Raw genomic sequence first — 16,486 nt, 5'->3', positions numbered from 1 at the left:
GATATACTATGCATTTATAGGCTACAGGCCCAGTTAATAGTTGTACCAACACAAATGGGAGGTGCTGTTGCCATGGCAATGCAGTGGTGATAGCTCGTGAAATATTGCTGCATGTCATCTTCTCATATTAACTGACAGAGCATCATTTTTTCTGATACAGCTGCATCAGCTGAGGATGTAGGAGCTGACAGAGTAGTATAAAACCTGGGATCATTTTAGCATGTTGCTGTTCTGACATAAGGAGCCTTCTTCCTATTTTATTCTTTTACTCTTTACTCCTAATGTTTAGCTGACAAGAAATTTCTCATCCATACATATAGTAAGTTATGTTTTAGTAAGTTAAGTTTTTTATGTTTATTTCATTCAGTAATACAAAACAATTCATATCCAATGTAAAATTGTTCATCCCACTTTGAATGAAAAGGAGCAGAATGAATAATAATCTTATGATATCTGCCCCGTTTTCACAAAACATTAATCAACAAATCATATACATGCAAAATAAGTAGTAAGAGTCTGATGCTGTAATGTAACCCCCTTACTTTTTGGACTTTACTTTCAATTTGCTGGCTAAAGTGTTAGTAAATAAAACATTGCAGTCAGCTTTTTTTAGATACAGTCAGAGGTGGAAAAAGTGCAAACCTGTTGTAAAGTTACTCTGACTAAATTTACTAAAGTAAAAGTATTGGTATATAAATCTACTCAAGTAAAAGTAAAAGTAAAAAATACATGATTTTAAGTTTATTTTAAGTATTAGTACTGAGTAGCTGCCGATGATTTATACAGTACAATATGATCTTGGCAAGAAGACAAGAAAATAGATATCCGACGTGGATGTTCAGCTGAAGTCTCACCTTCTGTAAGTATAATAGGCTGCACAACAAAATTCACACTATTAATTTAACTCATTTAGAGTTAAATCTTACACTTTAAAGTGTGTTTGTTGGCCCACTCTTCATACAGTAAAACTACACTTTTGAAATTGTTACATATTTTCTGATAGAATCTAGATCATTATCAGAAATCTGTGCTAAGGTGGGTCTCCATTGGGAAGGATAAAGCAGAGTCAACCTCATAACAAGGCCATGCATACTGATGAAGAATACACACTATTCATCCTTTAAGAACACCTGAATTCACAGAAAGGACCTCTAACTCAATGGATAACTTCACTCATGATGCAAACGTGTCAAAAAAAAAAACAACAACCCACCAGAAACATGACCAAGAGAGCTCCAGCAGGGATCACTGTACAACAGGCAACAAAAAAAAAACACAACTAAACACATCTAAAACATATCTAAACACTCAGACTAAGCACATGGTGGGAAACTTTGTCACAAATCACCCTGGAGACAAAATCATAATGAGCGGGAGACCAGTTAACTCTACAGAGTTAAACTAGCACTGGTGGATTAACACTGTCAAATAACCTAAACACTGAAGACCATTTCATCACTCAGAATGGAGCAGAAATTACACTTAGGGAGCTAAAATCAACCCTGAAATGATTAACACTGAGATAATAATACTTCTATTTTTGCTGTTTTGGGATTTGATATGGAATCATTCTCTCTATATGTGCTAATGTGTGGTCAACAGAGGTGGAAAGAGTATGAAAGTATTGTACTCAGGCAAAGGTATAAAACGTACTTAAGTAGGAATAAAACTACTGATTTCAAAATGTACTAAAAATACTACAAGTACCAAAAAAAATATCATAACATAAGGACTTGCTCTGGTTAGAAACATAACAGTTGTCACATTGTATCTTGTAGCGTATTCAGATGATAAAAACTATGGATTTCTGAGGTGGTGATAACTTTAAATAACATTAAACAAACTGATGTTTGATTGATTTAATACACACTTGTTGCACAAGCTGAGTTTCCAATAAAACAGTGTGGCTTGAGTTATGACACTACACAGACAAGGATGTCACTGTAATACTGAGTGTGGTTTAATTTAATTCACAGACAGCCTCTATCCAGAGCGGACTCATTTAATTAAATCAAATTTATTACCTGTGTTAAATAAGTCCTGATGATGACTCCTGTATATAAGCTCATAAACAATCTAACATAAACATGGACATTTTGAGTAGCCAACCATTCAAAATGAACAAAGACACCAAATACAGTTCACTACTTTATGACATAGATACATCATCATTTTCTAATAAGGACAGTTGCCATAGCAACTCAGCAGTAGCATTGATGACATCCTCCAGTGAGTAAAATGAAGACCTTCTCCTGTCTGACATTTCACCGAATTACTTCCCCTGATAGCAAATAAGAAATATGACCATTAGGGTGTGACAGGTGGTTGGCTGGTTTACTGTCATGTTACACAATAATGGAGTATTTTTGTCACCTGCTGCTTTCTAAAACAAAAAATGCCACTTACCCTGGATGGGACTTCCACCTCGAACTCTAATACAGTCATGCAGTCCACATCTCATCATCTCCAGTCAGTGATCCAGCTTGAGCCCTTTTTCAAGTGACAAAAAAATAATACATCTGATAATACTTGACACCTGGCTTCAAACAGCCACCATTAGGCCAGGCAAACAGGTAATGTAGAGCACAGTTACTATAGTAACGAAGCAGCATTATAGAGCCCCGTGGCTGCAGGAGAAACAAAGAAGGCAGGGAGGAAAACGTTTTCAAATCAGGGTTTTATTGATGAAAAGAGAGAGATGAAACCTTCTCATGTTAAAGCTGTGATTCAATCTATGTGGCTATGACTGTAACCGCCAGACTCCTGTCTGTTTAAATACAGGACACAAATGTGGTGTATGTTTTTAAAATAAGAAAGATCAAATGCTTTTCTCTCTGCTTAAGGTCTGCCTTTCATTACAGCACAATATTCTGCACAGCAGTTTGCTAATATAATGGTTTCTCAGACTGGAGTTTGACAGCATAACTGAAGGGGCTAACAATAGAGTTGAATACAACATAAAAACATACATTTATGTGATTTTTTTCCCTTTAGTTTGGGTGCAACAACATGCTGCTTTTCTACTGTCATTTATATAAATTCATTTGTTGAACATATTGCCAATTGTTTAGTTCCAACTTGTCATCTGTGCTATCCTCATTCAGTCTTTGTTTGCCTCCCTCTCTTTCTGTATTGTTGTCTTATGGCTTTTTGAAAACTCCTCACATTTTTCCCTTTGTTAGTCTGCTGTGTTTCACCTTTTTTCTGTTCTTTGGATAAACAAAGGTTGTGTGAGTGCCTATGGTGTACAAGCTGCTCTGGTATGCAGCCAAAAATTCACTTTCACATTTATCATTGTGAAATACTCACTCATAAATATAAGGTACCATTTGCTTAGTGCTTTTACCTATGGAGCTCTGATAATAGTGAATTACCCTCTGACGTCAGTGTTTGGTGCAATGCATTTGCACAGGATAAGCAAAGTCTGTAATGTGCTCAAATTTACAAACTTTTCTAAAGGAAAATATGAAGGTGCAGCATTGATGAATCAGCGAAAATTCACAGTGATTTTTTTTTTCTAAAATTCATACAAAAACTACAATGCAGTGCACGTCACGTTCTGCAGGCGTTTCCTTCATGTGTCTTATGCATACTGTTAACCAGTTTCAAACAGACTGTATGCGCATTAGTGTTTTGTTCCATCTATTAATATAGATCTTAACATTTTTTAGATCTGTAGCAAGATGTCCATGCTTAATAAACTCATGAAATATCTCCTCTAACCCCACCATTACTCATCAAGGTCCCGTAAATATCTGCAGCTGATCAGACAGAGAAGGAGAGAGGAAGTCAAGCAACCCTCTTGTTAATGTATGAGAAAGGCAGATCTTTCATGTTAAATATGAACCTCTTAACAGTTTTAATGAAGTTGATGTTATTTTGCACTCTATAAATTTGGGATCACTATGCATCCACAACAACCCTCCTGGTGTAGATCAGCTGTTGCAGCCAAACCACTGAATGTTGAGCAACACATTTCAAATCATTGATTGTGCAATGCATGAAATGTACGGCTAAATAATAATGATGTGAGATCAGGTACTTGCAAAGAGAAACTGTAGGAAACAGAACAGAAGAGCTGTGGGTAAGAATGGAGAGGCGGTGCGTGCACACACATTTGGACAACAGATTTTGAAAGAACAAGTTCAGTAAAATAAAGCCATTTTTACACATAAGCTCAAATTTACTGAAAGAGAAGCACTGTTCATAACCTATATTTGTCAAAATATTGTTAACAATCTCTTATAGCGCCTCTATTATTTTCTAGTCAGAAAAGGCGCTCAAAAAGCCACATGGACCATTAAAAAACAAAATTAGCTCCCTAAATTACAGAGATGCTGATTCACACGGGGCTAGTATTCCATGTGGACCTCTGTGTGAGCTGGAATATTGTAGGTAACTTGCCCTGGAATTTAATCCACAAATTATTGGCATGGTCAATTTGCACAGGATTACACACACACATGTCCTGCGTGATTGTTACAAATTACCAGAGGTCCCTAGGTAATGAGCTCTTTGACTCAAGGCAAAAAGTCAAACTCAAGTTTACTTTTGCTATCTGTGGCCAAAGTCCGTCTCTGCTCCTGCATCCTGAAATCTGCTACAAGAGACCTTATGTCTTGAGGATCTGGTGTCTTTAAATCTTTTTAAATGTAGATTGAGGGCATTGGAGAAAGATGCATTGGGTTGTAGATGTTTCAACTGATCACTTTTTGCTTTGTGACTCTGAATTTGGTTAATCTGTGATTTTAACTGCAACTTTTTATGTCTTTGCCTTTATTCATTGTGCTGCTGCCAGACTTGGCCAGGACACTCTTGTAAATGAGATTCTTAATGTCATTGAGGTTTTCATAGTTAAATCAATTTAGATAAAGTGATGAAAATAAGTATTCATCTCGTGTGACTAGGGCATTAGAAAGGTATTCCCCAAACATAACCACAAGGTCTGGAAACTGAATTTGTGCTAGATTGGCATTTGAGGAAAACATGAAACACGATTTAATGTTTAAGAAAAAAAGTTTATTAGGGCATTTTTTTTACTTTCATCAGTCTGTAACTTCTTACTATACTGTGTCTTTGCTCCAACATATCAACAGGTGACCCCACCTGTACATCACTACCTATGATCAATCACCCAAAAGAAAGCCATGTCAAAAATTTTAAAAATTGATGTTGATAGATGTTAATAGATACACTACTTTTAATTAAGAATTAACTTAATATTGACATTAAAAGACAAAAGAGGCAACAAATATGTGCAAAATGCGTGGACTGGAGTCTGTAACTATTTTGTCCTCAGCTCAGCTGTAATCTCTTTTCAGCTCACCTTCACCATCTTATCACAATGATCTGTATTTCTCTTCTTCTAGCTTTCTTGTTGTTACCTTTCATCTGTTACCTGTATATCTGAGCTCAAGAATAAGCTTCTCTCTAAGCTTATTTTCTCCCTCATTCTTTTTTTTTCTCCCCTGACAACTTACTTATCCACAATTCCTGTTTCCGCTTCTCTCTTTCTATCCCTGTACAACTCAGTACATTCTTTCTATACTGCACTGTACGTCTCTTTCTTGTTTTCCGAGGAATTCTTGTTTATTTTTTTCTCCCCAGAGCATCATGAGATATTGCAGAGGTTTATTGGTTTTGGTGCAGTCAGACTGCAAGAGGAACACCTTTACTCTCTCTCCTTCCTCTTTGCTTTCTCCCCCTCTCTCTGATATTCAGATATTTTCCCCTTTTTGCAAGGCAGTTCAGTCTTGACTGTATAAATCTGACATCTATTCAGAATCAAAAGAGTTCAATGCAAAGCGTAAATGAGGGCACTGGTCACATCGCAGCAGTTAAACTTTCAATAATTGGGGTCAAGACGTGTTTGGATGTTTTTATCAGGTCAAAATAGCTTGACAAAGGGCTTTATAATGAGGCTAACATTAGATTCCATCTGTCCTTGACCTAAAGCCTTAAAAATCCCAACTCTTTACTTTCTGTTACAACCAATTTTATGCCTCTATTTCTACATCTTTTTTTTTTTTTTTTTTTTTTTTAAATTTTACAGGGCTGCAGTGCTTCATCAGAGATCCAAACACAAGCTCTAGTTCTGTATTTCTGATTACATGCTATTTAATGCTGTTTGCTTTTGTTGCCTTGTTAAGGCTTAACTGAGTCTAAGAAAGGAGATTCTAATTATTTTTTTGAGCATGACAAATTGTCAAAACCTAATGACTAATTTATTAATCCTTGTTAAACATTATTATTTTACTATGGCTAAGTCTGATTTATCTTCCTCAATCATAATATTAATAAAACTTTGACCGATGGCTATCTTAGCTTTTCAGCATTCAGGATCCAGCCTCCTGCTGGCTTTTGTTCATACAACAATCATACTCTACCAGGTGTGGATTTGCCTTGCCAAGATGCTAACCAGCAGGTTTTCTATTATAAAGTGTTGGAATGTGAACCCTGTAGTGGTAGATTATACTTAGAGCAACCATCAGTATTTGGTTTGAATTCTTTGTTAAGAATATTTTGTTACTTTTCTTCTTACTATGAAAATACCACATTCTCACTTTGTCACAGCTTCATCAGTTTTTCTGCTATTAAAGTATATCTCTTTTAGGTCTTGATCCATAGTAGGGCTCATGTCTCCTTAATATAAATATGCAAGCACATTAATTTACTGACTTGCTCCTGATAAACATCTGTGATTTTCTTAATATTTTATACTTATTTGCATTCTCTAATTTATTTCTTCCTTCTTCTTCCAGAATATTGTACGGGGCTGCAGTGTACTGTTGGGTCCTAGCACCACTGGACTTTGGCGGGCTCTTGCTCAGAGTCAGAACCACATTCCAGGTGGTGGTCCGGGTGAGCTGACGGAGCTTCTGGATCAATACGCCCAGAATCTAGCCCAGAACATGAAGCTCACCTACCTCAACCCTGTGGCACTGGTTGCTCCAAACATTGGTAGGCTCAGAATGATGATACATCGACACAGTCACAGACAGTCAGACATGATACAAAAGCCTATCCCTGTCAGACACAGTAACAGGGAATAAGACAGTAATAAAATCTTAATCTTTACACACGATTTGCAGCGCTTTTCTCATAATGCTGTAAATCACTGCTGTGAAATCAACAAGAATGACTCATTGTAAAGCAGGAGATGAACTGCACTAATGCAAATGATGATGGCACAGCCAGAGAGCTGGCAGAGGCATTTAGAATTTCACACTCCCACACAGACATATACACTCAGATAATACTGCCAGCACACGCACAAAAACCCTTGAGCTTTGCAGCACTAGCCAACATACATCATTTAGACCTACAGATGCCAAACACAATCAAGATCACACACAGACTCTCACATGATGAAAACGCACACACATGCTCTGAAGTCCCACTGGTATGTTATAGGAGTGTGCAGGACTACCCAGCTAAACGGGGAAATCTGGATCAGTATTTGGCGGCACCATAATTAACATTTTATTATCAGTTCAGGCCCACAATCCCAGTCAGACGCTTCTTGTTAACTGTAACCCCATGTCACGGAGGCTCTTTAATCTGATATAAACATTTACTAACTCCTTTAACATGCATGGACTCTCCCAGGAAAAGCACAGTTTAGCTCTATTTTGATCTAGAAAATGGGGATAAAGTGTCCATAGGCTGTGTCAAGTTATACTCACATAACCAAAGTTCTGAATGACAGTATCCTGCTCAGGAATGTGGATGTTAATCTACAAAGAGAATCGAAGGCCAGCAGTGCTATCAATTTTAAACATCAGCCATATTCTGCAAACCAAATTCATATAGTTACGGTGGGACATTGTTGGGCTGTTTTAGTGCAGATTTGTTTTACAGAATGTACTTAATTGACTTAAGAGGAGTCAGCTAAACTTCTGTCTTTTTTGGGAGCCTCACAGAGAAAAGATTAAAACTGTCAGCCTGTGTGATGATTTCAGTTGCATTCAGCAAAGTCCCAATGTGCATTTTCTGAGCAGCTGTGTAGCTCTTTAGTACCATGTTTTCTCATCACGTACAGGATGCACTACTACTACTAGTAAAAAGTCACTGACAAGTCCTGAATTGTTTTCGATATCTGAGAAATAAATGTTTATTTAGATTTTTCAGGTGAATGAGGTCTAAAATATGTGTTAAGAGGTATTTCTGACTAGAAATGAGATGGGCTGGTTTTTGCAGGCATCTCACATGTGAGGAACTAGGAAGCATAATAATCAGTGGCCTATCAGCAGCTGTTTTACGTCAAATTACAACATTTATTAATCAGGGACAGTTCAACTGAAAATGGCATTATATGCCCTGCCTGAGCCAGTCCAAGTTCAACGCCATGAATAAAGAAGAAGCTATTTGTTGTCTTAGCAAGGGCTTCTCCTAATATCACATTAATGACGTTGAAGAATAGATATCATCGTGTTGGTCTCCACCAGTCTTGATGGAAAATTCTGAGTCTGGCCAGTCCAAGACTGAGACATGGCCAAGTAAAACTACCCCAGATTCCAAGACAAGATTGAGACATTCAAAATATGGTCTTGAGAGCGGTCTTGAGACCAAGACCATTCTTGAGCACTACAACAATAGCTACCAGTATGGGCTCCCAGTCTACAGTGATAGTTGCAAAGTACAGACCCCCAGACTTAAAATCATGCTGCCCGGTGAGCAGGTGGCCTATTGGTTAAAGGCGTTCCCCATCTACGCGGGCGGCCTGGGTTTGAAACCGGCCTGAGGCCCTTTACTGCATGTCTCTCCACTCTTGACCCTGTTTCCAACTCTATCCACTGTCCTCCCTTATCTAATAAAGGCACAAAAAATGCCCCCCCTCCAAAAAAATAATGCTGCCCACTTCAACTAGTAGTTGAATGTCATGTAGTAGTTCATGTCTTTTGTATACCAGCATGTCTTTAACTGTAAGCAACAAGTTTGCAATGAACAGTTAATGGGTTCAAATCTGAAATCAAATATGATTCAGTGCAATATGTAATAAAGGTGGGAGAAAAAATTGATTCTTTGACGCATCAGTATTTGGAGGTTAAAGATTCTGAATCAATTCTGGATGTCCCATAATCGATTATTTGAATATTGAATACTATGGAATAGCCAGTATGAAAAGGTAGAACTCGAACATGCAGCCCATAACAGCAAGGTTTACATGACCAGTTGATCATCTGTGAAAAGCACATTTTTATGTTTGTCATTTCGGATATGTTACAAGGAAAGGATACTGCTACCTTTGGTTCAGTGCAATTGTAACTTTCCAGTTGACACACATCACCCATTAGAGGATAGTGGACATTAAATTGATCTTTTTTCTAAACACAAATGCAATATTTTTATTATGTTGGACACAGTGAGATCAACAGAAATTAAAAAAAAGCATCAATAATAGATTGAGAATTGAATCGCAGCCCTATAAATCATAATTGAATCGAAACATGAGGTTCCTAAAGAATCCCCACCCCTAATGGTGGCACTCATTATTTTATACAGGTATACTGATCACATCTGTGTATAGGACATAGCAAACTTCTTAGATGAAAAACTGTGTATCAGAAGTGTGCATCATGTTATGCTACATCAATAGGTGTTAGGGTTTATTGAGCCACTGTTTTCTCAAAAACGTGAATATGTATGAGTTTAAATAAAGTGTGAGGAAAATAACTGTGGCTCTCTCACACACAAATAAACATTCATGCACTGCTCACACAGATTTCTTAGAATGAATGCATAGGCATGTTTGGCACTTTACCCTACCATCTACTTCCTGGCATTCTTAGTCTCAAATATTTTGAAATAGCTGCAGCTGTTGCAGGTATGAAGGTTGACTCTGAATTTCTCACTCAGATAAGGCTCTTAGCTACATACAGATTCAATTCCTAAGAAATGCTACACAACCAAACACAAAAATCATAAAGTAACCAGTGATTGATTCTTGCCTCATTAGCTTCTCACCCTGCTGTGTTCAGACAAAGACTTAAAATATAGTCTTGCTTGCTAGACATAACTCACTTTCCTACAGTGATTACAGCTTATTTAGTTTACTGTATATGCTTCTTTTCTGGCATTCACCCAAAAGCCTGTGAAATAACCTCAAACCTCAGACTGATGTAGATTTCCAGATGGCTAACTTTCAATTAGGAGCAGCAGCAAAAGCAATAGGAATAAGAAATATAGCCATTGCTGAATTTCACACTCCTACACGTTAAAAGAGAAAGCCGGGGTACTGTCAATAAACAGGAAAAGAATATAGATGGACTTGACACACACCCATCTGTTAGCTTCCACTAAATGAGTTTCTTTAAGACTGTGATGGTCATTTGAACGTCAAATCTTCAGTTTTCATATACTAATGAACCATTTATTTTTCCGTCGTATTCGCCATTAGAGACTTCGAACATATTTGTTTTCTTACACAACAACAGGTGAACACACATTAATATACACAGGTTACATGTCTGCAACAGTTTTAGTGAGGAATTTCTCTCCTCTCTCTGTAATGAGTCGGGTTCACTTCTGTTTGCTGGATCAAGTGTTCACTTACTTATTGGACACTCCACTGTGTACTTCCCGTTCATCACCTCATTTCCCATAAAACAACTCCTCTGCTTCTGCTCATGTGTGTATGTGTCTATTGATTCTGTATTGATTCCCAAATCCAGAGAGGCTAAATTGGCTTATTGAAAGAGCCAGCTCAGGTGTGACCTTACATGGTTGTGTTAAGGAGAAAGAGCTGAGTTTAATGAGTTTAAATCAAAAGGAACAACCCTAAACCTAATGGACAGTTTTCAAGTATGATTGTCATATTGGAAAGTTTTATAATATTATGGAGATGTTAAGTTTAAGGCTGTACTTTTGTTGGGTAAGATATTTGTGTTAAATTTGTTTTTCTGTGCCTCCTCTTTGTTCATCAGTCATGAATCTTGATCGTGTGGAAAACCATACTCATGTTCGTCGGCGTTTCCCACGGTACCACACCACCCTGTTTCGTGGCCAGGCTCTATGGGATCCCTACACTCATGTGATACTACCCCCCGCTGCTCTGGTGCCACAACGCCAGCAACAACACAGCTGGAAGGAGAAGGAGCGAACAGAGAAAGAACGTAAGAACCCAGTGTATATTTTAAGAGTGTAACTGCCTGAAACTAAGAAAAGATACTCACACAGACTTCTCTATTTCAGCTGCAGCCCCACAGAACACTGCCTCCGCCCCTGTCAGTATCTCAGCCAATCAGACAGGAGAGCACACTGCAGCGAGGCGCGCTGTTTCGATGCCTGAGCAGCCCATCACCATTGTCATCTTGCTGATCTATCGCAGTCTGGGTGCTGCCCTCCCTCCCAAGTACCACACAGACAGACGAGGAGTGAGGTAGGAATCGACCACTCTCTGAACAAAAGAAATCAGATTCACAGCAGTTCTGTAAGATGACACGAAAGCACAAAAACATGAGATTTATACAAACAATGCTATGAAACAATAAAGCAGCACATTCTCTCATTTGACAATATCAAACTTAAATTTTTGGATATTTTGCTTGATAAATGTCTTTTGAATATATCTGTTCAAATTTTCTTTTGGTTAATTGAGGTTTTTAAAACTTATCAGCAACTTAGAATGTGTTTTTCTTCTCTCATTTTCTGTCTTATTTATGATAAATAACTTAAACCTGCACTGTTTTCCCCAGACTTCCCAGGCATCCAGTAATGAACTCCCCCGTGGTCAGTATCTCTGTCTTCAACAACCAGACGTTTGTGGCTGGTCATTTAGACCAGCCCATCCTGCTTGAGTTCAAGCTTCTGGAGACAGCAAATCGCAGCAAACCATTGTGTGTGCAGTGGAACCACAGCAGCCAGTGAGTTCACATTACACCTAATCACTTGGTAAAATAATCCTATATGCACTATTTGGGTTTTTAATTCAAAATCTAAGTTGTGTGAATACATATCACTTGATTTACACCTTGGATTTTGTGCTTAATGATCTGCTTTTGAATCCTCAAATTTAACAACACGCCAGTGCCACATTCATGCAGTAGAACATAAGTGTATGAAAATGAAGGATGCATGAATTTAGACCAAGATTTAAGCAACAGCTGTGACTTGGTGGTAGAGTTGTCTCTCAGCCATCCTCAACCTTTTTCACCCAGAATGCCTCTTGTGTTTGACGCTATTTTGCAGTGCGTTCTTCAGCTACTGGTTATGTGTTCTTCTACTCAGCTCATCCGAACATGCTTTGGGATCTGTGTGCTTCGTCAGAGGAAACAAGAAGTAACTATGCTTAAACAACAACAAAATGAGAGATATTGAATCAAGTGATGAAGACATGCCGTTTACCTCGCATACAGGGGGATAATTTTATGAGAGGAGCTTCTACAGATAGAGACTCCATGCAAAGAAATAGGGGGAGAGAAACTTTAGTGAAGACTGGTTAGCTTACCGGCTGGAATAGATGTGAATGCCCACAAGAGCAACTGTTGTCATGAGTGGGACCTCACAACCCTTCAAGACATTTCTAAACAAGAATAGCGGCTCAAGGATGCTCCTGGTCTGCATCACTCACCATCCAGATTTTCCTGCCTTTCTGAATGCCATTGTTTTGCTGACCTTCAACTTTCTGAGGTTAAATTAGAGAAACTGTCCCAATCATGAACAGCTGAATAAAATATTTTTAGCCAAGTACATTAATGGCTGTTGCTTCATTCTTCTGATGGCTGATGATTTGAGAAGCTACAGTCAGCAAGATATTTTTAACTTCTGAAAACATTGATCAGCTGTTGAAGTGGAAAATTGAGCTGAAATAAATAGTTTGGGCTTAATTTGGCATTGTTTCTGACAAAGCTTGCAGACGTAAACAGCTGCTCAGCTACGCTGAGGTGGAAGAACATGTAGCTGAAGCACAGATTGCAAAATAGTGTCGAACACAGAGGCTTTCTGGGTGAAAAATAAAATGCTTCAAAAATCTTGGATCTAGCACACCACTGAGTCAGCATTGTTATTTGGCCCATTTTACCTAAAACTCACTAAACGATGCAGAGTAGTTATACCTGTCTGTGGCTCTATATAGCCTGGCTTCCCAAAACTACTGTTACCAAGTACCTCATACAACTCAGCTTAAAAAATACAAAAATATTCCTTTAACATAGCAGCCTCGATCATCAGTGTGTGAATGAGAGTGTTTGGTGTGTCCTTTGGTTTTGAAGTGCTTTCAGTTGTAAGATGACTGCTATTCAAGCTTAGATCTATTTACTATACATAAACTAACGCAAACACATTTGCTTACACACAATAGACCATTTTTTGCAGTCCAGTAAATAAACTAAAATATTACAAGCAATGTCTTAATAGGGATACAACATTTTATAATTATTTCTAAGTCCAACTCTGTGTCTCTGTGCCTTTTTGTATCTCTCCTTTTTTGTCTGTTGTTTTGCTCTGTAGGTATGAGATAGGTGGTTGCTGGACAGTCAGGGACTGTATGGTGGTGTACAGGAACACGTCTCATGTCCGCTGTCAGTGCCAGAGATTGGGCACATTTGGCGTACTGATGGACAGTTCACACCGAGAGGTTAGTGATGTGTCAGGGGAAAATAACTTTATTATAGTCATTTAGCTTGCTTTCACTGACATTGCAGGGAAAAAAAATATTTCATACCAGCGTGTCATTTTCCTTTTTTTCTTCGAACATCTCATCTAGTAGTTGCTGGATTTACTATGTGTAAAAGTTTAAAATCCCAAGAATTAAATCCTGCCTTACACTTTAAAGGCTAAAGGAAGCCTTGTTCCAGCTGTAAGAGATTTTCACGGTTTAAAACAAACCTCATGCCCAGCACACACCAGCATACTAAGAGATTCTGTGTTAGATCTTCCTTCTTTTCTTCCACTTTTAGTCTCTCTATAAACATGTCAGTTCAAATGTAGAGGTCCTCTACCTCTCCTGTTTCTGTCTGAACTTTATATATTTACTGCAGTCTGTGCAGTTGTCCTATTTCATGATTTAAAGGGTTTTCACCCCTTTTTAAAATGTCTTCAATAATCTATCAGGTGTTGCAGCATTACTGTCTTTATTTTTTTTTCTTTTCTTTTCAAATGATTTGACAGTTTTGCTGTAAATATTGTCAGTTCTCACTCAGTGAAGCAAAACATAGAAGTGCAAGAAGCATCCCAAACTGAAATACCTTCATTTCAATATTTAATCTTTGCCTAATTTCACCGTGTGATTTTCATCTTTTGCTCAGACTCAGTCCTTCCTTACCAGTGTTTTCTCCACTATTACTCCCCTTCCTCTCCTCAGCCTTTTCTTTTCATCTACACCCACTGATATGATACAAATCCAGTAATAACCCCTCTCTGTGTGAAGGTTTCCTATGTGTATGAACTTTTATTTTATATTCCTATTGTAAGTGAAATTGTTTGTATGGTACTGCTGGCTGTGAAGCAAATTGCCCCTCGGGGATAATAAAGATATCCTTGATCCTTGATCCTGTCACCTCTCCACACTTCTATGAGCAGCAGCTGGAGGGAGATCTTGAGACGCTGGCCTTGGTTACCTACTCCTCTCTCTGCGTCTCCATGCTGGCCCTCCTTCTCACTGTCATGGTGCTCTCCTGCCTCAGAGGCCTCAAGTCCAACACCAGGAGCATCCATTCAAACACAGCAGCGGCCATGTTTCTATCTGAACTGGTGTTTCTACTTGGAGTCAATCAGACTGAACAACAGGTAGGTACTGGTGGGATGATCTTTGTTTGACTTCCTAAAGGTTTGTTGGTTTGTGATGTATTTCACCTGTTTCCATTCCTGTTTCTTTTACCCCATGGCATCAACATGGCATCTGGGAACTATTTCACTTTCTCACTGATGTTCTGATGATTTGACTATGCACAGTTGCGGTAAAAACATCCTTGGCTTCATCTGATAATCATTTTCTGTGCGTACTTTCAGTACTAAAGGTCATAGAAAGACATTTTATAAAACAGGATTTTGTTTTTCACTTTTTAAAGACAGCTATACTCTGTCTCTATCAAGCAGTCGTCTTCTATCTAGCCCTGTTTCTCCTAACTAGTGATTCTCTATATCACAAGCATGCATTTTTCCTCATCACCCTCAGTGCTGTATGTTTTTTTCTGTTTCTTTTCCCCTTAGTTTATGTTTCTCTCCTGACCCTTTTCAGCCTCTTCTTTGTTATATCATGTGTATGTTTAATGAGCAGTGAGTCCTACTGAAAATATGTGCCCACTCAGCATGAAATCCAATTAATTAAGCTGTAACCCCCACAAAGTGAACTCTACTGCTCTTACAGTGTGACTGGTTACTTCTAGATGAACAATATGTTCTCTAATTCTTGTACATCATGCTTGGGAGAGCATGTTAGTGCTCACAGCAGTGGTGTGGGTTTGTGTGAACATCTTTTTTTTATATTTTTGTGCATATTTCCGTTTTTCTGTCTTTTGTGTGTAACTCTTAGTGTTTGTATTAATGTGTGTGGGTGTGTGAAATTCATCGTCTGGCCTTCTTCCTGCCAAGGCTGCTGCTATTTCTGTGTTGTCTCTGGACACATCGTTAGGAGACTATAGTGAGCTTCTTTTAACCTTAGGAAATTAGAATCTAAAAGACTATTTAACTTAATCAAATGTAAATAGTGCTCACTTGCAGTTTGTCTTGAGTGAAATAAATCTGTGAAAGTGTGTGAAGGATGAGAAAGAGGTGCATGTGCACTCAAAGTGTTTAATGTTGTCTACATGCAATTAAAAAAAAGTCTGACTGAAGACAGGATACAGTTGTGTATTTTTTTTTAAGCAAAACTTTATCAAAAACTTTAATTCACAAGAATATTTTCCATTAGTCAGTGTTTTTTTTTTTTTTTTTTTTTTAGACTTTTTGGTAGATGGGTATTGTCCAATTAAGACTGATTTCAGTCCTTGCAACTTGTTCAGATATCTTAAACATTTGAGCCTTTAAAGCAGCAGTCTACTTTGTGTTATTCTGTTGTGTCTTCCTACTTTATTTTAGTATTCAAATGATAGCTTGAATGATGAATCCCAGTTTCCAGAAACCATGTATTTATACTCACAAAGCAGTGCATTCAAAGCTTTTTGCTATGTTTGTTCTTATCTTTTATGAACACCAAAAAGTTCTTGGAAGATAATGACTTACTTCACCTTTAGATGTGCAGGGGCTGTTTTTTTCTGTGCCGCTTGAGTTTGGCATCTCATCAGCCTCGGCAAACCGACTAAAGAGTTCAAATAACACACTTCAGACATCCATGAGTGCAGCCCAAGGATGATTTCTCCAAAAGCTTAAATGCTAATGTTCTGCATTATTCATGGAGAGGTTCAACATTACTGTCAATCCAAACAACAACCCCTAACAGACATAAGTGATTTGGAACTTAATCTTTTGCCTTGGATTAAATATGATGATTTGCAGTCTAAACCACTGCACTGTTTGGCCGAAGGCATAATTCTACACTCTTAGCACT

At 38.0% G+C, this 16,486-nt stretch overlaps 1 protein-coding gene across 1 annotated transcript in view; it reads left to right on the top strand.

The window, feature by feature from the left end:
- Nucleotides 1-16,486, top strand: part of celsr3 (cadherin, EGF LAG seven-pass G-type receptor 3) — a 163,862-nt gene that overhangs the window by 121,985 nt on the left and 25,391 nt on the right. Inside the window, exons 21-26 of the mRNA XM_041798985.1 lie at nt 6,762-6,960; nt 10,926-11,114; nt 11,194-11,380; nt 11,697-11,864; nt 13,450-13,576; nt 14,521-14,727. Coding sequence (XP_041654919.1) covers nt 6,762-6,960; nt 10,926-11,114; nt 11,194-11,380; nt 11,697-11,864; nt 13,450-13,576; nt 14,521-14,727 — 1,077 coding nt within the window. The remainder of the gene's footprint in view (nt 1-6,761; nt 6,961-10,925; nt 11,115-11,193; nt 11,381-11,696; nt 11,865-13,449; nt 13,577-14,520; nt 14,728-16,486) is intronic.

Source organism: Cheilinus undulatus, linkage group 11 (assembly GCF_018320785.1).
Source record: "Cheilinus undulatus linkage group 11, ASM1832078v1, whole genome shotgun sequence".
NCBI lineage: Eukaryota > Metazoa > Chordata > Actinopteri > Labriformes > Labridae > Cheilinus > Cheilinus undulatus.
Note: the sequence above shows the minus strand (reverse complement) of the source record. Positions and strands in the feature narration are given on the sequence as shown.